This window comes from Bos taurus, chromosome 26 (genome assembly GCF_002263795.3).
Source record: "Bos taurus isolate L1 Dominette 01449 registration number 42190680 breed Hereford chromosome 26, ARS-UCD2.0, whole genome shotgun sequence".
In the NCBI taxonomy this organism is placed as follows: Eukaryota; Metazoa; Chordata; class Mammalia; order Artiodactyla; family Bovidae; genus Bos; species Bos taurus.
In genome coordinates, this window is record NC_037353.1 from 27647622 (window position 1) to 27669066 (window position 21445).

General features: G+C 41.7%; 1 protein-coding gene across 5 annotated transcripts in view; it reads right to left on the reverse strand.

Moving 5' to 3' along the window:
- Nucleotides 1-21445, reverse strand: part of SORCS1 (sortilin related VPS10 domain containing receptor 1) — a 576630-nt gene that overhangs the window by 94407 nt on the left and 460778 nt on the right. For all 5 annotated transcript variants that reach the window (XM_059881921.1, XM_024985735.2, NM_001191207.2 and 2 more), the window contains 7 exon segments: nucleotides 16319-16421; nucleotides 15976-16052; nucleotides 13662-13753; nucleotides 12270-12377; nucleotides 9470-9587; nucleotides 7705-7835; nucleotides 4987-5100 (listed from right to left, as the gene is read on the reverse strand). In XM_059881921.1, the coding sequence (XP_059737904.1) occupies nucleotides 4987-5100; nucleotides 7705-7835; nucleotides 9470-9587; nucleotides 12270-12377; nucleotides 13662-13753; nucleotides 15976-16052; nucleotides 16319-16421 (743 nt within the window).

The window sequence follows — 21445 nt, forward strand, 5'->3', positions numbered from 1 at the left end:
ATCACTGGTATTTGTATTTTAAAGAAGGACGGAAGTTAATATAACTGAATATCTCACGTATGGGATTTACAGGCAGCGTGTGGGCAGGAAGCTGGTGTTTCCACTCCTATGGGGGAGATATTTGGCAATGCCTAGATACTCAGGTCTAAGAAGGAATCAGCTGACTGGGTGGAATTTGCTTTAGCAGCTAGCAGAAAGACCTTCAGCTGCCAAAAGAGACTCAAATTATTGTTGCAGGATTTTAATAACAAGTATTAAAGTATAAGAAAGCTAACTGTAGCATTGTTTATAGCGGCAGAAAATAGGAAATGATCAAAACGTCCATGAAAGGGATTACTACATAACTCCTGGTGCCTGAATCCTAAGGGGTAAAAAGAAATTAGATGGAAAGAAGCCTCATAAACTCCGACATCAAAAGATGTCTAAGATGCGTTTTTGAATGAAAAAGGCACATAAAAGAATAATACGTCTAGTAGGAAACTGCATATAAAAGCAACCAAATTAATTTTGTGTATCTTTTCACTTAATTATTCCCTGACAAATGCAAAAGAAACTGTTTAGAAACATGCATATCAAACAGATCATATCGTGTAGGAAAGGGGGCCAGGATTGGGATGATAACCTAAATTTGCTTTTTAAACACAGAAAACATACGTACATACTTTTTTGTAATTAAATATCTCTAAGTGAAAAGCTAAATGTTTGATTGCAGCACGGTAGTGGCTACCACCTTATTGAGAATCTGTACTTATGAAATGCCACCAAATCAACATATAGCCAGGTGGCATCTGGGATCAGGGGCTGGAGTGGCATTAAGGCAGTCAGAAAGATTTGCAGCAACATGGACAGACCTAGAGATTTTCACACTTAGTGAAGTAGGGCAGAGGAGGAGAAATAGCATACGACATCCCTTATACGTGGACCCTAAAAAGAAATGATACAAAGGAAATTAATTACACGACAGAGACTCACAGACTTAGAGAAGGAATTTACGGTTGCTGTGTAGGGGGGAAGGAGGGGCAGAGGGTCAGTTAGGGAATTGGGGATGAACATGTTCATATTCGGAGAAGGCAATGGCACCCCACTCCAGTACTCTTGCCTGGAAAATCCCATGGACGGAGGAGCCTGGTAGGCTGCAGTCCACGGGGTTGCGAAGAGTCGGACACGACTGAGCGACTTCACTTTCACTTTTCACTTTCATGCACTGGAGGAGGAAATGGCAACCCACTCCAGTGTTTTTGCCTGGAGAATCCTAGGCACGGGGGAGCCTGGTGGGCTGCCCTCTCTGGGGTCGCACAGAGTCAGACACAACTGAAGTGACTTAGCATAGCATAGCATAGCATGTTCATACCGCTGTATTTAAAATGGATAACCAACAAGGACCGACTGTATAGCACAGGGAACTCTGCTCAATGTTATGTGGCAGCCTGGATGGGAGGGAGTTCGGGGGAGACTGGATACACACACACACACACACACACACACACACACACACACACATATATATGGCTAAGTCCTTTCATGGTTCACCTGAAATTATCACAACATTGTTAATCAGCTATACCCCAATACAAAATAAAGTTAAAAAAAAAGAAAGGCAAAAAGTTCTTTTTCAATTTCATTTACATATTACCTCTTACTCACTCTTGAGTTGGCTACAGACCCTGAAAATGGAAATTTGATGGTACGGAGTCTTCTTTGAGGATGAGTTCAGGAGCCTGTCTCAGCTAAGGGTCTTCCTATTCCTGATGCAAACGTATAGACTATATGTCAATCAGTGAGGTTATGATTGATACCCTTCCTCCCAACCTTAGGCCACAGGGTGCTATGAGGGTGGTTACTCTTCCACCTGTGAGCCCCCTACTTTCAAGAGCAGGGCCTTTGTCCTACTTGCTGATGGCTGGTATTTATATGTCCCCTTTACACAAACTAGCTCACTAATGCTGATGATTTTCTGCAATATGTTTGAATGGAATGGATGAAGCCAGCAGATGTAATAACAAAATTCCCTTAGGGTGAGATGCTCTCAGGTAATAGACACTGACAGGAATAACCCTCTGGGAGTGGAGGGGGAGCACTAGGAAGTGATGCTGTGATTAATAAACATAATTGCATTGACAAGCATTTATATATCTGGATACCTACTGCTGAGTCAAAGCTATGGTTTTTCAAGTAGTCATGTATGATGTGAGAGTTGGACCATAAAGAAAGCTAAGTGCTGAAGAATTGATGCTTTTGAACTATGGTGTTGAAGAAGACTCTTGGAGAGCCCCTTGGACTACAAGGAGATCAAATCAGTCAATCCTAAAGGAAATCAATCCTGAATATTCATTGGAAGGACCGATGCTGAAGCTGAAGTTCCAATACTTTGACCACCTGATGCAAAGAACTGACTCATTGGAAAAGACCCTGATGCTGGGAAAGATTGAAGGCAGGAGGAGAAGGGGATGACAGAGGATGAGATGGTTGGATGGCATCACCAACTCAATGGACAAGAGTTTGAGCAAACTCTAGGAGATGGTGAAAGATAGGGAAGCCTGGTGGGCTGCAGTCCATGGGGTCACAAAGAGTCAGACATGACTGAGTAACTAAACAACAACAAACCTACTGCTGAACCATTTATAATTGAAATTTTTATCTTTTAGAGCATAGATGAAAACTTCCATTGAATAGAATATATAAATTACTCATCTCTGATGTTTTATTTTATATGTGTTAGGATTTATTTGGGTTTCACATACTGAGTTCACCAAAGGAATGGTGAAATCTGTTTAGGAGTAGCTAAAAATATGTGTGTCTAAATATGCATGTAAATATTGATACATGTGCTGCTGCTAAGTCGCTTCAGTCGTGTCCGACTCTGTGCGACCCCATAGATGGCAGCCCACCAGGCTCCCCTGTCCCCGGGATTCTCCAGGCAAGAACACTGGAGTGGGTTGCCATTTCCTTCTCCAATGCATGAAAATAAAAAGTGAAAGTGAAGTCGCTCAGTCGTGTCCGACTCTTAGCGACCCCATGGATTGCAGCCCACCAGGCTCCTCCGTCCATGGGATTTTCCAGGCAAGAGTACTGGAGTGGGGTGCCATTGATACATGTATATAATTATAAAATGAAAATATATATACATTCTTAATAAAGTGAAAAGTAAGGGTTCATAGACCTTCTTTTTCTGCCTTATTACAGTGGTTTCAGTAGCATTTGGTAAAATTTAGACCCCTCTGTACTTCAGCCTCTTCTCATTAATACCAAAGAGAGAATAGCATAACTCCCTTGACTAACTCTGTGAAAAAAAAAAAAAATCAATTCTGAAATCAGCTTCAGGGGCTCCCAGTGCTCTTTACAATGTCTAAACATGTTCGTACATGCAGGTGATACAACTTCTTTCTCTGGCATTTCTTCACCATTAAGTTGAGTGATTTCAGCAGCCTTTTTCAATTTTTCACATGGTACTAGATGCTCAAGATCTCACTGACCATTTGCTGTAAAAATGTTACTTGCATTTTTCTCAAATTTTGTGTTACAGTGCAAATAAATCATAGCTTATTTATTTATTCAATCATAGATAAGAACATTTGATGTGCATGTCTATGTTTTCTTTCTCTCCTTCTGAAAAAAAGTTTGAATGGAATAGATGAAACCAGCAGATGTGATAACTCAACAAAAATCCCTTAGGGTGAGATGCTCTCAGGTAATATCCACCAAGTAGTATATACTATTCTAAGAGTAGTATGTTATTTTGGTGATATTTTTTAAATTAAAAAAAGTAAACATTTAAAATACAAAAGTACCTAAAGAAGAACATGAATGTCCTCTCCTCTGGATGGCAGCTCTCATGAGAAATGAGAAGGGCAGCTGTCAAGGAGTGCTGCCTACTGGTAAGTGCCTGCTTCCCCTCCCTCCCTCTCCCTCTCCTTTCAGCCCTTTCCTTCCTGACTGTCTTCAAACTGAACAATGGCTTCCTTCTTGCCTTCACACTTAGATGGAAACATCAGTTTTGGCCTTGCTGGTCTTCAGACAGGAACTATATTATTAGCTTCCCTGGTTCACCATCAGTGCTCAGACTGTGCCTAGAAACAAACCGTCTAACTTCCTGGGTCTCCAGCTTGCCAACTCCCCCTATAGATATCAGGATTTGAACTTGCCCACCTCCACAGCTGGGTGCTCCCAGTCCTTTTAACAAATCTCTTTATATATACATATATATCTCCAATTGGCGATAGAAAAGCATATCTTTGGAAAATCCTGATGAATACCAGAACATAGTTCTGGTTTCCCAAATGGCTCAAAAATGTCCTTTGATAGATTGCTTGAATTAGATTCCAAATAAGTTCCACACAGTAGTTTCCTGAGTCTATAAATACCAGTTACAATTTTGGGAAAGTCACCACATGGTTTTCCTTTTTATGGTATTTCTTAAATAATATTGGATAAACCCCACAGCACGTATCATTCAACACAAAATTTTCAAATCTGATTCCAGATTTATAAAGATCAGAATGCATGTCTTCAATGTGTCAAGACTGGATAGAGAGAAAATGGAACACATTCCTGCTAACACCACCATACTCTTGAAAAGCCAATGAGCTTCTTTTCTGCCTCTAGTTTCCACATCTATAGAGCAGGAAATGCACATGGGAAATATTTATTTGACCTTCCACACAGGGATGCTGCAAGGTAAAAGGTAGTGTCATGTAATTAAATAGTTGTGAAATAAGGATCCAAAAATGAAGCAATCTGTATATTATCATCATTGCTATCTTCATCCAAGTAACTTGTTTTGTTTCTTTATTTGCAACTGGAATCTTATTCTCAGATGGAATTTGCACTATTAATGCAAATTTGTGCTGATTAAAATGAACAAAAGCGAATAGACTGGTGCTATAATGAAACAGACCTGGTCTTTGGTCAGAAGTGATTCTATAAGTTCATCTCATGCTGAAAAGCAGCAGCAGATGACCTCCTGAGGCCAACGCTTCAGGCACTCACCCAGTACTATTGAGGTAACTCTGCCCCAAGCTGCAGTCCTTCGACAGAGAGGATGGATTGAACCAAAAGGCTGGCAGGCACTGACCATTGCTGTGTCGTTCGTAACCATAGTCACTGTTGGGGAAAAAAATGAGAGAAACCTTTCAGTAGGTGGCAACGTTACTGAGAACAATTTAAGTCAGTCCACAGCCAACTTCTACCCTGGTCAATTAGTAAAAAGAAAACAGTCATTCACTAAATCAATGCCTTTTCAAAAACGGAATCTTTCTTTCTATCAATTACCCAAGAAAACATTCTACAGAATCCATTTTGAGAAATGCTAACTTGGAAGCCACAGAGACACATGTATAGAGATGAAAGCTCAGTGCCCAGTAATTCCCATTATACACCTTTCAGGAGCATAGATATTGTTCTCATCAGGGGGAGACACAATAGTGATTGTGCTTGGGCCCTGAGAAAGCTAGAATGGTGGAAGCCCAGTCCCCCGTGTCAACTGCATTGAAAAACCTAAGGCATCCACACGTAGCATAATCCTCACTACTAGTGCTGTCTTTGGGGTGCTCTTCCAAGACATCTGGATCTACCAAGGAGAGCTGAGCCAGGTCTCTCTGGGCACAAGCCATCTGCTTCAAAGTCACAGCAGGAAAGGCAATGTACTTCGGGAGTGTTGCGAGCATTTTCCCCAAAGGAAAACTCTGTCCTATTCAGTTAATGCCACCGATTGCTTTAAGTTTTCTCTAGTTTGAAAACAAAGAGTTTTCTCTCAGCCTCCTTGAATTCTTGCCTCCCGGAACCTTTGAGTCAACTCTCTTGGCTTCTGAAAGATAAAGCTGGGCACAGAGAATGGCAGCACATCACACCTCCTCACGCACAGACAATTGCAGGCAGCGATGGCAAGCACAGGTATGAACTGGCCCACCTGTGTGATGGAGGCGAGATGCTGGCACACAAAGGTTGGGAAAGAAGAACTAGGCTTGCTCAGGGGCCTGGCACCAGGCAGTTGGTTCTCAGAATTCTGCCCACACCAGCTGGGTTTGATTCTGGTGCAACACAGCATGGGTAGAAGGACTTCGGGACTCTGCCTACAGGACGCCCTGTGTTCATTTCAGGAAATTACAGTAACAGGCAAGGCCATCTAGCAGAGGGATGTCCGGGGGAGAGCCAAACTGAGAGAGAACATTCAGGGACAACCACCTTTGCCAAAAAATCACTGTTTGGGAAGGCCAAAGTCAAAGCTCTAAGATAAAAAGTTAACTCCCCGTGTGGATCCTCCTTGAATACAGTGAATAAAGAAGCAGCCAGGGTTCCGAAAGAGGCACGTGATGAATGACAAACATTCCACACAAGTTCTCCCTGTGAATGTAGTTCAGGATGTCAATCCTGAAAGGCAGGACAGAGATGAAATATTTTTGTCATTGTAACAGTGTTGTGCTGACTAAAAGGAAAGTCAGGGCTGGGGAGGCCCCTGCAGAATTCCCTGTGAGTCCCAGTGTAACTGAAGCTCTGTCTGCCTCCATCAGAGCCCAGAGAGAGACAGAACTGCCTCTTGGCTTGCCTTCTCTACCAACAAGACAGGAATAGCCTTGGGTTATAGGTCTGAGTACTGGCAGCCAATGTGGCAGGACTGGCCAGTACTATTTATTCAGAGAATGCTCCTAGAGGTCTACCATGAGAGATGCTTCTTTTTTCTAAGTAATGTTATGTGCATGTACACAGTATCTCAGCCCAATCACTGATATTCTGATGATCAGACATGTGACTGATGATTGCTACCCAGCTAATACTTTTAAGTAAATGTCTTTGTTTCTTATGCTGGTTAAGTTCAATCATTAACACTGGCATACACATTTAGCAATTGCTTTCTCTAAACCAAAAACACATAAATACATTTTAAAAAGGAGGAGGAAAAAAACGAGACCGAAAATGGGATGGACGTGATCAAGAGGGTTGGTTACCACCTATTCAGCTTCAATCATCCTTCAACCTCATCTGACAGTCAAAACTAGCACAAAGCAAGCACATCATTGGCCCCACAAGCTAGTTTTCTGCTTAAGTAAAGCTCCAAAAACATGTTGTGGCACTCTGAGAATATTTAACATCTAAATGTTGCACTCTTTTTCCAGTTTAAACTAGGTTAATACTGGTAAAAGGAGAAGGATCTCCTACTGCTAGGTTCATAGAGCCATAGATGGCAATGCCAGTGACTCCATCCTTGCACTGAATTCAGAAAAATATTCCATGGCTTTCATAAGCAATTGTCAGCTAGCCACTAATTGAAAACCTCCAGGTATAGAAAATGCACTGCCCTAAATGACCATAATTTCACTACCAGCAACCCTAGATTCTAGAGAGATTTTTATCTTGAACACACATACATTTGCTCCCTGAAACATCCACTTATTGTTTAAGTGTTGCAGTCAAAAGAGACTCAGGGTGGATCTGGCTTCTCTTTTTGTCCTGAGACCTGTCAAATGTGTGAAGATAATTACTAGCTATCTCCTGAGTCCTCCTTAAGCCTAAAGAAATCCCTGTTTTTTTTTTCTGTATATACACACACACATAACCAGTAAGCCATGATGTCCCCACGTGGTAATTCACACAAACATGAGGTTTATCACTTGGATCTATGCATGTAACTATTCAAATGTAAACTTTCGTTTAAGGCCCACATGGGTTTGAAATATGCAGTGACTACATGGGCTAACAGCACGAGCTCACCAGTCAAAATCAGCCTCTGTGCAGACGCAGGGCTCAGACTCCATGGCGCCTGCATATTTTCCCTGCATGCATTTCCGCTCGGATTTTCTCTTCTTATATATCCTCTTCGCTCCCATGATGCATGCTTCCCCCTGTAAGGAGACAAGAATCTCACACTGTTGACCCATAGGCATGACCTTCCCTACTCCACACTAGGACAGTCCAGGGAGATGGTCTCAAATCTTAGGGTGATCTGGACGTGGGCAGTCTGCTTTGTGCTAATAGCATTTTCTTTTCAACGTCTAGAGTCCTATTACAGAACATGACGACAAAGTTAATCCTAAGAAGCACCGAGAGAGTGTCAAAATGTCCTGAACTCTGTTTTCAGCAAATCCTCACTTGGCAAGGTGTTGAGTAGAAGGGTATGAGGGACACACAGGTAATTAAGACTCAGCTTGTAACAGTGTATTACCAACAAACCTATGGTAATTAAGTTGACTTCTTCTGTAATAAAAGATTGGCACATGATCATTTATGTGCATATGAAAGAAGAATATTGCTAAGAAACATAAAGGTCCATTTTGCCTCGGTTTATTATGCCTCTGCCCACACAATTTTACTGAACTGATTTTACATCCCTCTACAAGATAACCATTGGAGAAGGAAATGGCAACCCACTCCAGTGTTCTTGCCTGGAGAATCCCAGGGATGGGGGAGCCTGGTAGGTTGCCTTCTATGGGGTCGCACAGAGTAGGACACAATTGAAGCGACTTAGCAGCAGCAGCAGCACAAGATAACCAATAGCACTACATTCAGTGTTTCTCCACAAAATAAATGAACGCTTTGAATATTACAATGTCCATGCACTCCAAAGGGGAAAATATCAGCTATGTGAATGAGCAATCCTTTCATTATTGAGCCTCCAAGAAAAGTGGGTGATTCTAGCTGATGTAGCTCCCATTGTCAAACCCAGCTCTGTGTGTGTGTCCAAACGACCAGAGAGACTTTTGTCTAAGCTACTCTACACTGTCTGTCTTGAGCAAGCTCACTTTAACCAGCTGCACTACACATCGACACATAAATATACAACTCAGTCTAGGTTTGGAGTATATGTTGTGTTGCTTTCTCAATATAGTGATGGCTTTGCAAGCAAGGGCCCCAGCTATGTCCTTTGAGAGGCTGGCAGAATGAGTTCTTGGGAAATCAAAAGAGAGATGTTTTATCCAAGCATTCTATCAACAATATGAGCAGAGTAGCAGAGGGGCCAGGATGAAGGAAATTTTCCTACTAATTCCACAACCTTATAACAAAAGAAGCTTGGAAGGAGGCATAAAGCAGTATCTAATCCCAGGGAATCACAGTGGTGGGGAGGAAGAACTTTACTGGCACTCCTCACCCAGCCCAATTTTGCTGTTTTATGTCTCTGTTTGCATTGCTAGATAAAACTGAAGAGCCTTTCCTCACCCTTGCCCCCACACCCTGCAACCAGATGACATGCTCAGATAAATTATGTTTGGATCTCTGTGCTGAGTTGCTGTTTTGTTTTGAGTTGTAAGTCTAAGCCAAGTGCATTTGAATTTTATCTCATTACACCCTAGCACAATAAAAACATAAATTACTTCACAACAGCAATAAATGTTGAGTTTGTTCACTGCCATGGCACCCAGGACACATAAGAAACCACCAGATGGACGTTTTTGCCCAGAGAACCCTGATTCCTACATTTGAATGACCATCTTCCCCCAGTACTCTCCATGCCTCCCACCCAGGACACTCGTCCCCCTACCTGGCTGTGCAGCTGCCAGGGTCTGTAGTCCTCCTCGGCACAACGCCTATCGAAAATGGACTTGTAGTCCACTTTGACCAGCTGCCATTCAGAGCGGTGACTGAAGTGTCCAAACACTCTGCAGATGATACAAATACTCACAATAATAGCAATGCTGACAGGTGCAACCGCAGTTAGCATTTGTTGAATATTTACTACGAAGTTAGCACAATGCTAAGCATCCTATATCGGTCGTATTATTTGATCCCCAAAACACATTTCTGAGGAGGGTTGTTATTATTGACTCCACTTTACCTGTGGGTAACCTGAGGCTGAAAAAGTTTTAACATGCAAAAACCAAAGACAAATCACCAAGAACTGGTAGAGTTAGAACCCAGGGGTGTTAGACTAAAAGCCTGCAGCTATATACTCCACAACAAGAACTGTTGACCAGAAAGAAAAAATAAAAATGAGAAAACAATCACAAATCCTGCCCCCTATGCAGTCCAAGATTACACTTCAGGTTCTCTTGCATTTAATCGACCTGGTCCTGTGGTTTCCATGCTATTTTATCTTCCCACCATTTCCAAGAAGAAATAGGCAACAAGGCTGAAGAGCTGTAACTACTTCCTACCCTGTTCATTCTACTTTCCTGACTCAGAGAAGCTCAGCTACTTAATGAAGTGTTTGAATCACCTGTTGCCAATGTGAATAAAAGCTACAAGGCAGCCTTTACAGTCAGCTTTTTTCATCTGTGTTTTGTAAATATAAAAACCGAATAAAGACAAATTATAGAATAAATTGCTAACCCACTGGGTAAAAGTGTAACTGTTAGGCATATTAATTTTTGTTGCTCTTTTCTATTGTCAAAAAAAAAAAAAAAAGAAGAAGTAAGGAGAAAAAAAAAATCAGAAAATGTACCAACTGTTTACTTTGATTTAAAAATTTTCACTGTTGACAGGATCAGCTGCTTTAAAATCTTCCCTCTTCTCTGAATATTGGAAATAAAAGCAAAAATAAACAAATGGGACCTAATTAAAATTAAAAGCTTCTGCACAACAAAGGAAACTATAAGCAAGGTGAAAAGACAGCCTTCAGAATGGGAGAAAATAATAGCAAATGAAGCAACTGACAAACAACTAATCTCAAAAATATACAAGCAACTCCTGCAGCTCAATTCCAGAAAAATAAACGACCCAATCAAAAATTAGGCCAAAGAACTAAACAGACATTTCTCCCAAGAAGACATATAGATGGCTAACAAACACATGAAAAGATGCTCAACATCACTCATTATCAGAGAAATGCAAATCAAAACCACAATGAGGTACCATTTCACGCCAGTCAGAATGGCTGTGATCCAAAAGTCTACAAGCAATAAATGCTGGAGAGGGTGTGGAGAAAAGGGAACCCTCTTACACTGTTGGTGGGAATGCAAACTAGTACAGCCACTATGGAGAATAGTGTGGAAATTCCTTAAAAAACTGGAAATAGAACTGCCTTATGATCCAGCAATCCCACTGCTGGGCATACACACTGAGGAAACCAGAATTGAAAGAGACATGTGTACCCCAATGTTCATCGCAGCACTGTTTGTAATAGCCAGGACATGGAAGCAACCTAGATGTCCATCAGCAGATGAATGGATAAGAAAGCTGTGGTACATATACACAATGGAGTATTACTCAGCCATTAAAAAGAATACATTTGAAGCAGTTCTAATGAGGTGGATGAAAGTGGAGCCGATTATACAGAGTGAAGAAAGCCAGGAAGAAAAATACCAATACAGTATACTAACGCATACATATGGAATTTAGAAAGATGGTAACGATAACCCTGTATGCGAGACAGCAAAAGAGACACAGATGTATAGAACAGTCTTTTGGACTCTGTGGGAGAGGGAGAGGGTGGGATGATTTGGGAGAATGCAGGATACAGGGTGCTCAGGGCTGGTGCACTGGGATGACCCAGAGGGATGGTATGGGGAGGGAGGTGGGAGGGGGGTTCAGGATGGGGAACACGTGTACACCTGTGGCGGATTCATGTTGATGTATGGCAAAACCAATACAATATTGTAAAGTAATTAGCCTCCAATTAAAATAAATAAATTTTAAAAAAAGAATTAAATGAGATAAACTATATTTTAAAAAAAAATCTTCCCTCTTTGTTTTCCACTTCTGATTTTCCAGAAGAAGGAAAAATCAGAGTTTCATATTTCAAATTCAAAGCTCATGTTTTGAAACCCACAGGCAGGCAAGCCATTAATCAAGCCTTTCACAAATTAATGATCATCACTTTCCAGACAGGAATGAGCGCAAATGTAATTTCACAAGAACAGACTGTTCTCATGGTTCCCCTAATATGCCTCACAATTGGGTTAGGTAAAGAGCCAGGGAAAAATAACATCCTTTGTGGGGGTGTGATCAAGCTCTGTGTTCTGTCTTAAAGTGAAATCATTCTTATATGCCTGTGATTTTCTGTATATCAAGCCTGTTTATTATTAAAGTTTTAAATTGATAGCTTTATCTTCTATTGAAAAAAAAAAAACACTTAATTTCCCTAAGCTCGTTCAGTATAGGAAGAAAGAGGCTGCACCACGTTGCTACCAGCCCACAGTACAGGTCTCCTAATAGCTAGCAGAGAGCCAAGAGAATGGATGCGTGCATTGTTCTTTCTTCTTTGCTAGGGAATCATGAAGTCAGATGCACTGCCTTTGCTAGCAACTTTAAAACTGAAAGCAGCAAGGCGAACAGGCTCAGCTAAAAACCACACGTTTCTGGATTTCTATGAAGACTAGAAGACAACACAGTTTTCCACTTACGTCATGATGAGAGTCTCTTCCCCAGGTTCACCCAGAACCCCATCCACAAAAAGGGGAATAGATGTGAAACTGTATTTGCTCCAAGATCTCCCTTCATCAAAACTCAACCTGATGACAGAAAAAAAAAAAATTATAGTCATCGGATCTCAAAAGAAAATCCTTTCAAAGAAAAGATACTACCAACGAGGAGAGAATATATTTTGGAAGTACCTGGGGCATTGTCAAAGTGAGCCTTTGATATGAATAAGTGTTCTTAATTACATCAGAAGGTGGATATACAGCTAGCCAAGTGATTTGGGGCCCAGATGTATTATAACATCAATCAGTGGAGAGCTGAATGAAACTGGAATGATAAGTCGCTGATAGAACTTTTTTAAATTTGGATATCTTATTAGGTCTTAGATCTCAATGTGACCCTCTCTAAAACCTTGCTGTCATCTAGCAGGAGGCCCTGCAGGTGATTCTGAGAACAGTCACCTTCTGAGACCACTGCGATGGACTTAAATCAGCCACCTCCACGTGATCAAACCCTTAGTGGTATCCTTCGTACATTGTTACAAATCCTGGTTGACCCACTGAGTGACTGGGTGCAGAAGAACAGGCTCTTGAAAGTAAGCGAGGACTCTGCAACTCTGATGGTCATACAGGATGTTTGCTTTCCCCTGCCTTTCTCTGGGCTGCCTTCCCTCAGGCTGAGCCTCTGGTTCTGTTATTTCTGCAGCTTTCCCTTTGGTCCACCAAAGTAACCAACACTGGAGGGAAAATGAAGCCTCTGACTGTGAACGAGCTCACCTGTGCAGAGAGCCACTTTCAAACACACAGATAAAGGAATCTACTGAAAACCCCTCTGGAAGTTAGGCCTTGCATGTTCATCTACAGAAGACCTATAGGGAGAGTTTCAGAAAACCACCCTTTCCCGCCCGCAAAAATGAGGCCAAATGCGATCAGAGCAGAAGTGACACGCACTGCTGATCTCTGTGCAGAATGAACAGAGTGAATGCAAATATTAAACTTCGGGAGACAATATTTGGGATAGGTGGCTGTGAGAAATTAAGCTATTCAGAGATTATCCTTGACAACCATTCTACCCGTGACTGTATTGAAAGAGTGAGGCGCTGGAGGTACTGATGGGGGAGAGGGGGGCTGTCACATTCCAAAACCATGTATAATTGCTCTCTAAAGGACACAAGCAAGCTCCCTTTCTCTTTCTCACTTTCTCTCTCTCTCCTTTCCTCTTGCTTCTTATAATAAAGCAAAGGTATAAGTTATGTTCCAGCAGACCATGACAATTTTCTACAAGCACGGTTATAGTCTGTCAGCCTTACTTAGACTGGTCTTAGCTGTGGGCAACCAGTCCTGGGTACAGGATTTAGGGGCAACAGGTGCCTTTACCAGAGATGTCGAATTGGGAGAGATGTGTGCTTCATAGCAACCAGGACTCCACCTTGATCCAGATACAAAACACTGTGCTCTTCTTCAAAGATCTGGAAGAGAAAAACACATACACAGGACCACACCCCCACCCACACACACCCAGGGTTCAGAGAGTTAGTCTTCATTTGAGGCAAAATTATCTCTCCATGAGCCCCCATGATAGAACTGGGCTCCCCCAAATCTGTGGAGAGACACAGTTACGAACAGTGCTTCCCCACGTGGGTGACATGTGCCACTGGAGTTCCAGAAAATGATTTTAGGTGCTCCACAAGAGAAATTTAAATAATAACTAAGAGTCATGTGTTCATATTTCTATTCCTGTCATTTTGTGGTGAGCTCTGTTGGGTTCCATTTATGATTATGTTGACATTTGTGCAACTGTTACATTGGGTCACATCTTTAGATCAGAGAAACCTTGGAGACACACTATTCCAATACTCTCATTTTCACAGATGAGAAAACTAAGGTTTAGAAAGAAGTGGTGACTTGCCTAGGACCAGGTAGACGATAATGGATGATGCCAGGACGGAGCAAATGACAGTGTCCTTTCCACATGCAATTACTTCAAAGTTTCCAAGTGTTACAGGGGACAGATGTTCCTGTTCAACTCACGGATTCTCTAGCCAGTCATAGAGCAATTCTGATCAAAATGAAATCATACCTTTGGGTACATTATCATTGGGTCTCTCTCTGTATGTGGAGAGAGGAATCTGAGGTAAAATGAAGACTGGCTAGAGACAATTTCTAAGTCCTCTCCATACGAGATGCATCTTGTCTTCTCACAGTCACTCTGTTACTATAGCCTTGTCTGTGATTGCACTATAGACATAATTGTTTCCACTCTGTCTACTTCTTACATTCAAGATGTACCCAGGACTATAGGAGAGACTTATTTGCTTTGTTTGGGATGTGTTACAAGGAAAAAAATGTGACCCTGGCTCTCTAACTATTGTCCATAGGAAGCTTAATAATGCATGTTCCTATATATATCCATGGAGAAGGAAATGGCAACCCACTTGAGCATTCTTGTCCGGCAAATTCCATGGACAGAGGAGCCTGGAGGAATACAGTCCATGGGATTGCGAAGAGTTGGCCATGACTGAGTGACTGAGCATATATATCTCCAAGATCAAAACCCCTGGAATTTCTTAAGCAAGTTTCTTTCCTGCCCCTCTCTTTTCAAAACATGTGAATCACAGTGCAGATTATGAAGCTAGGAGAGGGTAACTAGACCGTAACATGGACATCTTTGCCTAAAATTTAAAGCTCAGTGTTCTCACTGCTGTGTGATTACCTGTGCATTAGATTTCAATTTATGGTGCTAGTTATTGTATGATAATTAAATGTCAGTGGCTTATTAAAACATATTTATTGAAGTGTAACAACCAAGCATTAGGCACCTATTTTGTTAGGACTGCTAAACCTCATTAAGCTCCTGTTTTATAAGCTAGGAGTATCTAATTTTCATTCAGAAGAAAGAGGAAGCATTTAAGCTAAACACACTGGTTGAAAGTGATTCCATTCCTACTTTCCCGAACATATGCGCCCTGATGGTTATTACTCTGTCTTCTGCATATGAGCTTTAAACATCTCAGAGCACCACCTGGGTAATGGCTTTTTCTGAATCACTGCATTCTCCTCTATTCTGACTTCAAGGCAAGAGGAATTTACAGAGGCAACCTGGCATTAGATAGGTAATCTCCCTTCCAGGCTTCATGTTCCCTACATAATAAACTCTCTAGATTCCCCGCTTTCTTTTAAGGGGAAAATTCAGTCATATCTAATTTTGTTTCATTGTTACTTATAAACTTTCTTACATATAGGCTGTGATAAAGTGTCAATTTTTTAGGCCTTTCCTGGTGGCTCAGATGGTAAAGAATCCTCCTACAGTGCAGGAGACCCAGGTTTGAACCCTTGGTTGGGAAGATCCCCTGGAGAAAGGCATGGCAACCCACTCTAGTGTTCTTGCCTAGAGTATCTCATGGACAGAGGAGCCTGGCAGACTACAGTCTATAGAGTTGCACAGAGTCGGACATGATGAAAGTGATTGAGCACGCATGCAAAGGCTCACTTATCACACAAAGAAATCAAATTTAATAAATATATGCTGAACTCAGAACTTTTGTAAGCCATGAATAAAACAAATAAGGGAATAAACACATTGAGAAGCTTTAGGATTCATGTGTGACTGAGTAAGTTCCCAGAACTGAAACAATCTGGACAATTTTTAACACATTTAAACACCAGTAACTTAACCAGGATACTTTCTTACCTGTCTCCAAGTGTTTCCCGCATCCGAAGAAACAAACATGCTGATGTCACTGTCTGACAACTCAGAACCTATATTACCTGGAGAGAGCACATCACCATTAGTGAAGAGAACTTTCTGCAAAAGCTAACGACGGGCTGTGCTGGCAGTGTGCACTGCCTGAGGTGGATTTCGACGGCAAACACTCTATCTGAGCAGGGTTTTTCAGCATACTTGCTTCAGGGTCAGTGGCTTAGGTGCCTTTCAAAAATATTTTTAGCTTGCTCATTAAGTTCCAAGCACAGCTACTGGGCTTCTTAAAATAAATACAATTTATAGCAGTGAGCAGACCAGGCAAGCTGCTTACCTGAAGCCACTATGATGCTGGGGGCTGTGTCTCTGCTGGCGATGATCCCTGATGTGTAGGGATTCTCAGAGACCTTAAGGTGAAGGTGTAGGGAGCAATAGGGCTGAGAAGAGGAGAAATGAGGATCATGAAAGTACACCATCTAAATGGTCATTTAAAACTCAGATTCAGAGCTCCTATCCATTCATTCAATCATCCCACCCATCCATCCACCCATCCATGAACCCATCCATCCACCCGTATTTCATTCCACAGATATCTGGTGCCCACTAAGTATAAGACATCTGCCAAACTGTTGAAGGAGAGAGCACTTTCATTTCAAGTCTAGTCTACTGAAATAACTGCCGTTTGGCCATTCAACAAACATTTTAATACTTTATCTGCAAAACATGTGGTGTAGTTTTATGAAAGACTTAACACTGACTAAAATTTGGTCTCTGCCACTGAGGAGTATACAATTTAAGATTTTTCTATTGATTATCATAAAGGAATATATTTTAACAGCCATGAGATAAATACAGACAAAATATGAAATTCTAGGGGATAGGAGCCTACATTTAACTTCGGTTGAGGGGAAATTTCAAGGAGAAAATGGCGACGGAGGCAAAGGTGGGTAGGATTTGAATTGCAGATGAGATGCTCAGAGGGATAAAAGACATTTCGGGTCTGAGTAATATCAGTAACAAAGAAAAGGAGCAGAAGAGTGGAGCTGTAATACAACAGGTAGTTGGGTAAGACCAATGAGGAGAAATGGGGTTTGAGATTGGACAGAAAGTACAGCCAGGCTGGAGGTGCTCTGAAGAAGTCACTTGGCATCTCTTAGTCATATGAAGCCTTGGTCTCAGTTCTGTAGAAGAAGCTGTATGACATGTGGAACTGTCTTTACATCCGCCAGACAACTGACATAATGTCTGTGTAAGGGTATTATCAGATTCAGTGTAATTCAACATAGAAGTTCTTGTAGATGAAACACGCAAATGACAACAATTTAAACAAAAATTTAAGGGACTTGTTTGTGCATACAAAACTCCATCAAGTTTTCAGATGAAGACATCAACAGTTTAAAAAAAAAAAAAAAAAACCAAACAGGATAGTAAATCTCACACAAATTTCATTTAAAATTGTCCTTGTACTGAATCATCAACAACGACAAGTTTGTGACTGAACCCACGTCACTTTTCATCTCTCAGGAAGATTATTTTCTAATCTTATCGACTTGAGTTTTTGAAATCACCAATGTACCTCTGTTATTACTTTCATTCTGCTCTGTAAGTCTCAGCCAGCAGATATTCGGAGAGCGACAGAGATGCAGTGATTACATTTAGATGGGATAGAGTAAATGACAAACTAAAAATGAAACTCAGAAGTAAAAGCAGCCAAAACCCTGGTGAAATGACACAATGGGTCACAATAGGGTATTTCCATCACTGCCAACAGAGGGAGTAAACTCCCAAGGAATGATGACCATAATAAATGGTTGGCTTTGCATGAAAATTTCATGTACAGCTTTCAAAAATGGAATTCTTACTCTGCAATGTTCCATAAGGGTAAAAAGACCACCCCTGTAAGAAGAAACAGTCAGACCCCAAAACTTGGCTGCCTTTTGTCCAAGAGGAAGATTAGCGAGGGTATGGTATGCTACAGAGGCCCCAAGGAAGTGCTGACCAACACTCAGGCAGATGCTGAGACAGGATAACCAGAGGTGTCAAACCATGTGTCCATGAAAATGTTCCTGACAACTGCAACCTATCAGATCTTGCTTTCTCTGATTTACCACAGCTTATTTACCACGCACAATCCTGGATCATGTCATCGAGTATGCAGAGTTTTATCGCCCTAAGAGATACACTTGACAAATAAAGAGAAAACATCAAGTACTGCTTTACATCTTCTGTAAAATCTCACATAGAATCTAAAAAAGACAATCAATAAACACTTGAAATATCAGGCAGCACTTTGAAGTTAGGGCATGAAAGATCTTACTTTACTGTTCTACTCAGAACAATGCCAGAAGTGCATGGGCTTAGGTATTATTATAAACCACATTACCAGAGAAACGTGAGAATATCCATGGTATTCAAAGAAATGATTACTACTATACTTAGACACGGGGGCTTAGTGGATGGCCTTTTATACCAACAGAGCAGGATAGCCCTGGCCAAGAGAGCACCCAGGTGGCAATCTTCAGTCAGCCACTGGTCACATACGTCATAGCCCTGCAGTTCGGAAGACTGTGAGACTAACTTGCCACCTGACCCAGGGATTATTTATGAGAGGGCACTTGCCATTACATAAGAAAGAGGGCATTTTCAATTGGTCATTTCAGCACTGCTCTGTTGCTATGGCTTTCGGAGGCCTGAGAAAAATTAATTTGGGAAGAAAGGACACCAGTTCCTGCAGTAGCAGCAACATTACAAACGATCTTTCTCGTGTACTTTTTTTTTTCCCTCACTTGCACATTTGTAGTACTGGATTGCCCCCAACTGGTAAAAGGAAAATATTCTATGGTTTTTCCCCCTTTCTTCCTTTTTTTCAAGAAAGTTAGTTACATAGTCCACATTGCAGAAAAACGATGTTAAGTGATTCATCTTCACTTTTTAAACTTAAACATTTACACTTAAACAGTTTGGGATATTTATTAAGGTGAGGTCACCACAGATTGATAGAGAGGCTGTTATAATGTCTCTCAAACCACTGCAAACTCCTGGAAAACATGAGACAAGGCATTCCAGTTCTTAGGCACATTTTGCCCAGGAAGGGGGCACTTTGTCCATTTCTGCCTTCCTGCCTTCTTTTCTCCCATTAGGGAACATACACTGGGTATCTTTCCAGTTCAGTTCAGTGGCTCAGTCATGTCCAACAATTTGCGACCCCATGGACTGCAGCATGAGTTATCTCTAATTTAGTATGAGTTAAAACACAGCTTATCCCAAAGACCTTTATCTGTTTCCCTTCACTTCTCATATTAAAAACCTACAAAACTGTACACTGGAATCACCATGATCTAGGAGCTGATCTATAAGGACAGAGGGACCAACACATGTGTGTGGAAGCTGCCTGTGGTTCTGACTCACACATAGGCATAGGGAACGGAGTATCACCAGCTGGTCAATACCGGGAGCAACTAGATCCTTAGTCGTCAATCTTTCTGGGGTCAAGTACAGATTTTGAAATTCTGATGCAAACTGAAGACTCTTTCCCAAGAAAAGGGCACAAAGGAAGCAAACACAAAGGTTTGCATTCAAATCCAGGGAGCTCACATGCTCCTGAAGAATACCGCGGACCGCTCACATGCTCCTGAAGAATACCGCGGACCTCTAGACCCCAATCACCTTCCTTTGGCCTTATGCTTGTATTTCTTATTTTAACCAACAAAATCCTTTGGCCACTGCAAGTGTCCAGTGAATGCCTGTTGAAGTCAATTGATCTACGAATGAATTGCTGTCTTCCTGGCACTGTGGGTGAGCAGCAGAGAAGGGTTAAATGATCCAAGACATCCACACACACAAGACATCCTACACACACACTTGTACAGCTTCTGATCTTGAGTTGGAACGTGGGATCCACTGAAGTTTTTGTCAGGAGTCGGGATCCACTGAAGTTTTTGTCAGGAGTCGGGGACAAAGAAGAGGGTGGCCCCAGCCAGCTGGCTGGGTGGAGGGCATTCAGCACTGCTGAATATGGAAAGTGGCAACCAGTGCAGAGGAGCAGGAAGCAGGGTCGAATCTCCTGGGGCAGCTGCAGCTTAGCTCCAGTAGGAAGCTGCCAACTGAACCCATCGAGAAGGCATGGTTTCTCTCCATGAAACACTAGGCTGTCCCTTGGGGCCTAAGGATTTGTTCCAGGCTCAGCTCACATTTTGCCTCTAGGGAGCCCAATCCTGAGGTTCTGCAGTCAGGTGGACCATGACCTATAACACCCTATCTAACTGTACAATGTGGTCTTCAGGGGAAAGAAATCCCAGCTGAGCCCTCCAGGCAATCAATCTAAAAGTCCTAAAAATACAGCCCAGATTACCCTGGATGTCTTATTCCTATATAATGTATTTTACCAGGAACATTCCATTTGGGGCTGCAGTTCTGAACTTGTTCCACATTTGCAACAACCCTGCTGGGGGAAAAAAAAAAAATCTCTTTTCTAATCACTAGGCTGTGTTTCCAGTGACACTGTCACTTTCCAAGTATTCACAATCTAAAATCTTTTTTTATCTCCTCTCTGCTACCAGCTCCCAAACCTAAGGAAGTTTTTAACAGTCTGGGTCTCCTAAAGCTCAAAGATCTTTCTTATTCTGTGCCTTGGCAGAGTTGTATATTATTTTTTTGTTGTTTCTTCTTCCTTTTTTCATTTTCTCCTCCTCATTCTACTGCCTGTTTTCTAGAGCTCAGATTTAAAGTACATTAAATAATAGGATTAAAGAGAGAGGAAGGCCAAAAGACTCTTGGGTACCGTATGTCTATATCTCCTTCATTGATTTTTCCTCAGTCTCAATGAGCCTAGTGATTCTGTTAACTGTGGGGTCAACTTGTACACATGAACTTCAGAAGGTGGCTATTATAACACATTTTTCAGTGTGACTATCAATAGCAAGGAAAGGCTTCCACTAAAGTCCAAATATGAAACTCAAACATCTGTCCATGGCATGTCCGCCTGAAACAAAGACAACACTCTCCACAACACAAATATTAAGCACCCACCATGTGTCAAGTATGGCTCTTGAGCTAACTCTTCGGTGACCAAAAAGAGCACCATGGTCCCTATGCTTGTGGAGCTCACAGTGAGTGGGAGGAGATATACTAGCAAGTCAACAGATGCATGTGCTGATTTCAGAGTGAGAAAGATCCTGAATAAAAAAGAAATTGGACCAAGTGCAGTTTCAGAGGATGCTCAAGAAAGCTCCTGAGATGGAAGGTTCTCAAACAAGGATCTGAATGCCAAGAAAAAGTCATACTAGAAGAAGGGCATTTTAAGAGATATAATATAATGGCAGATACAGAGCCTAAAACATAAAAGAGTGCAGTGAGCTAATGGTATGGAAAGGCATGATCTCTTCCCTCACCATGGCCAATGTGTAAGGAAAGAGAGAGTCTGGAGACCAGGCAGGAGAAGTGGACAGGGGCCAGACCATGC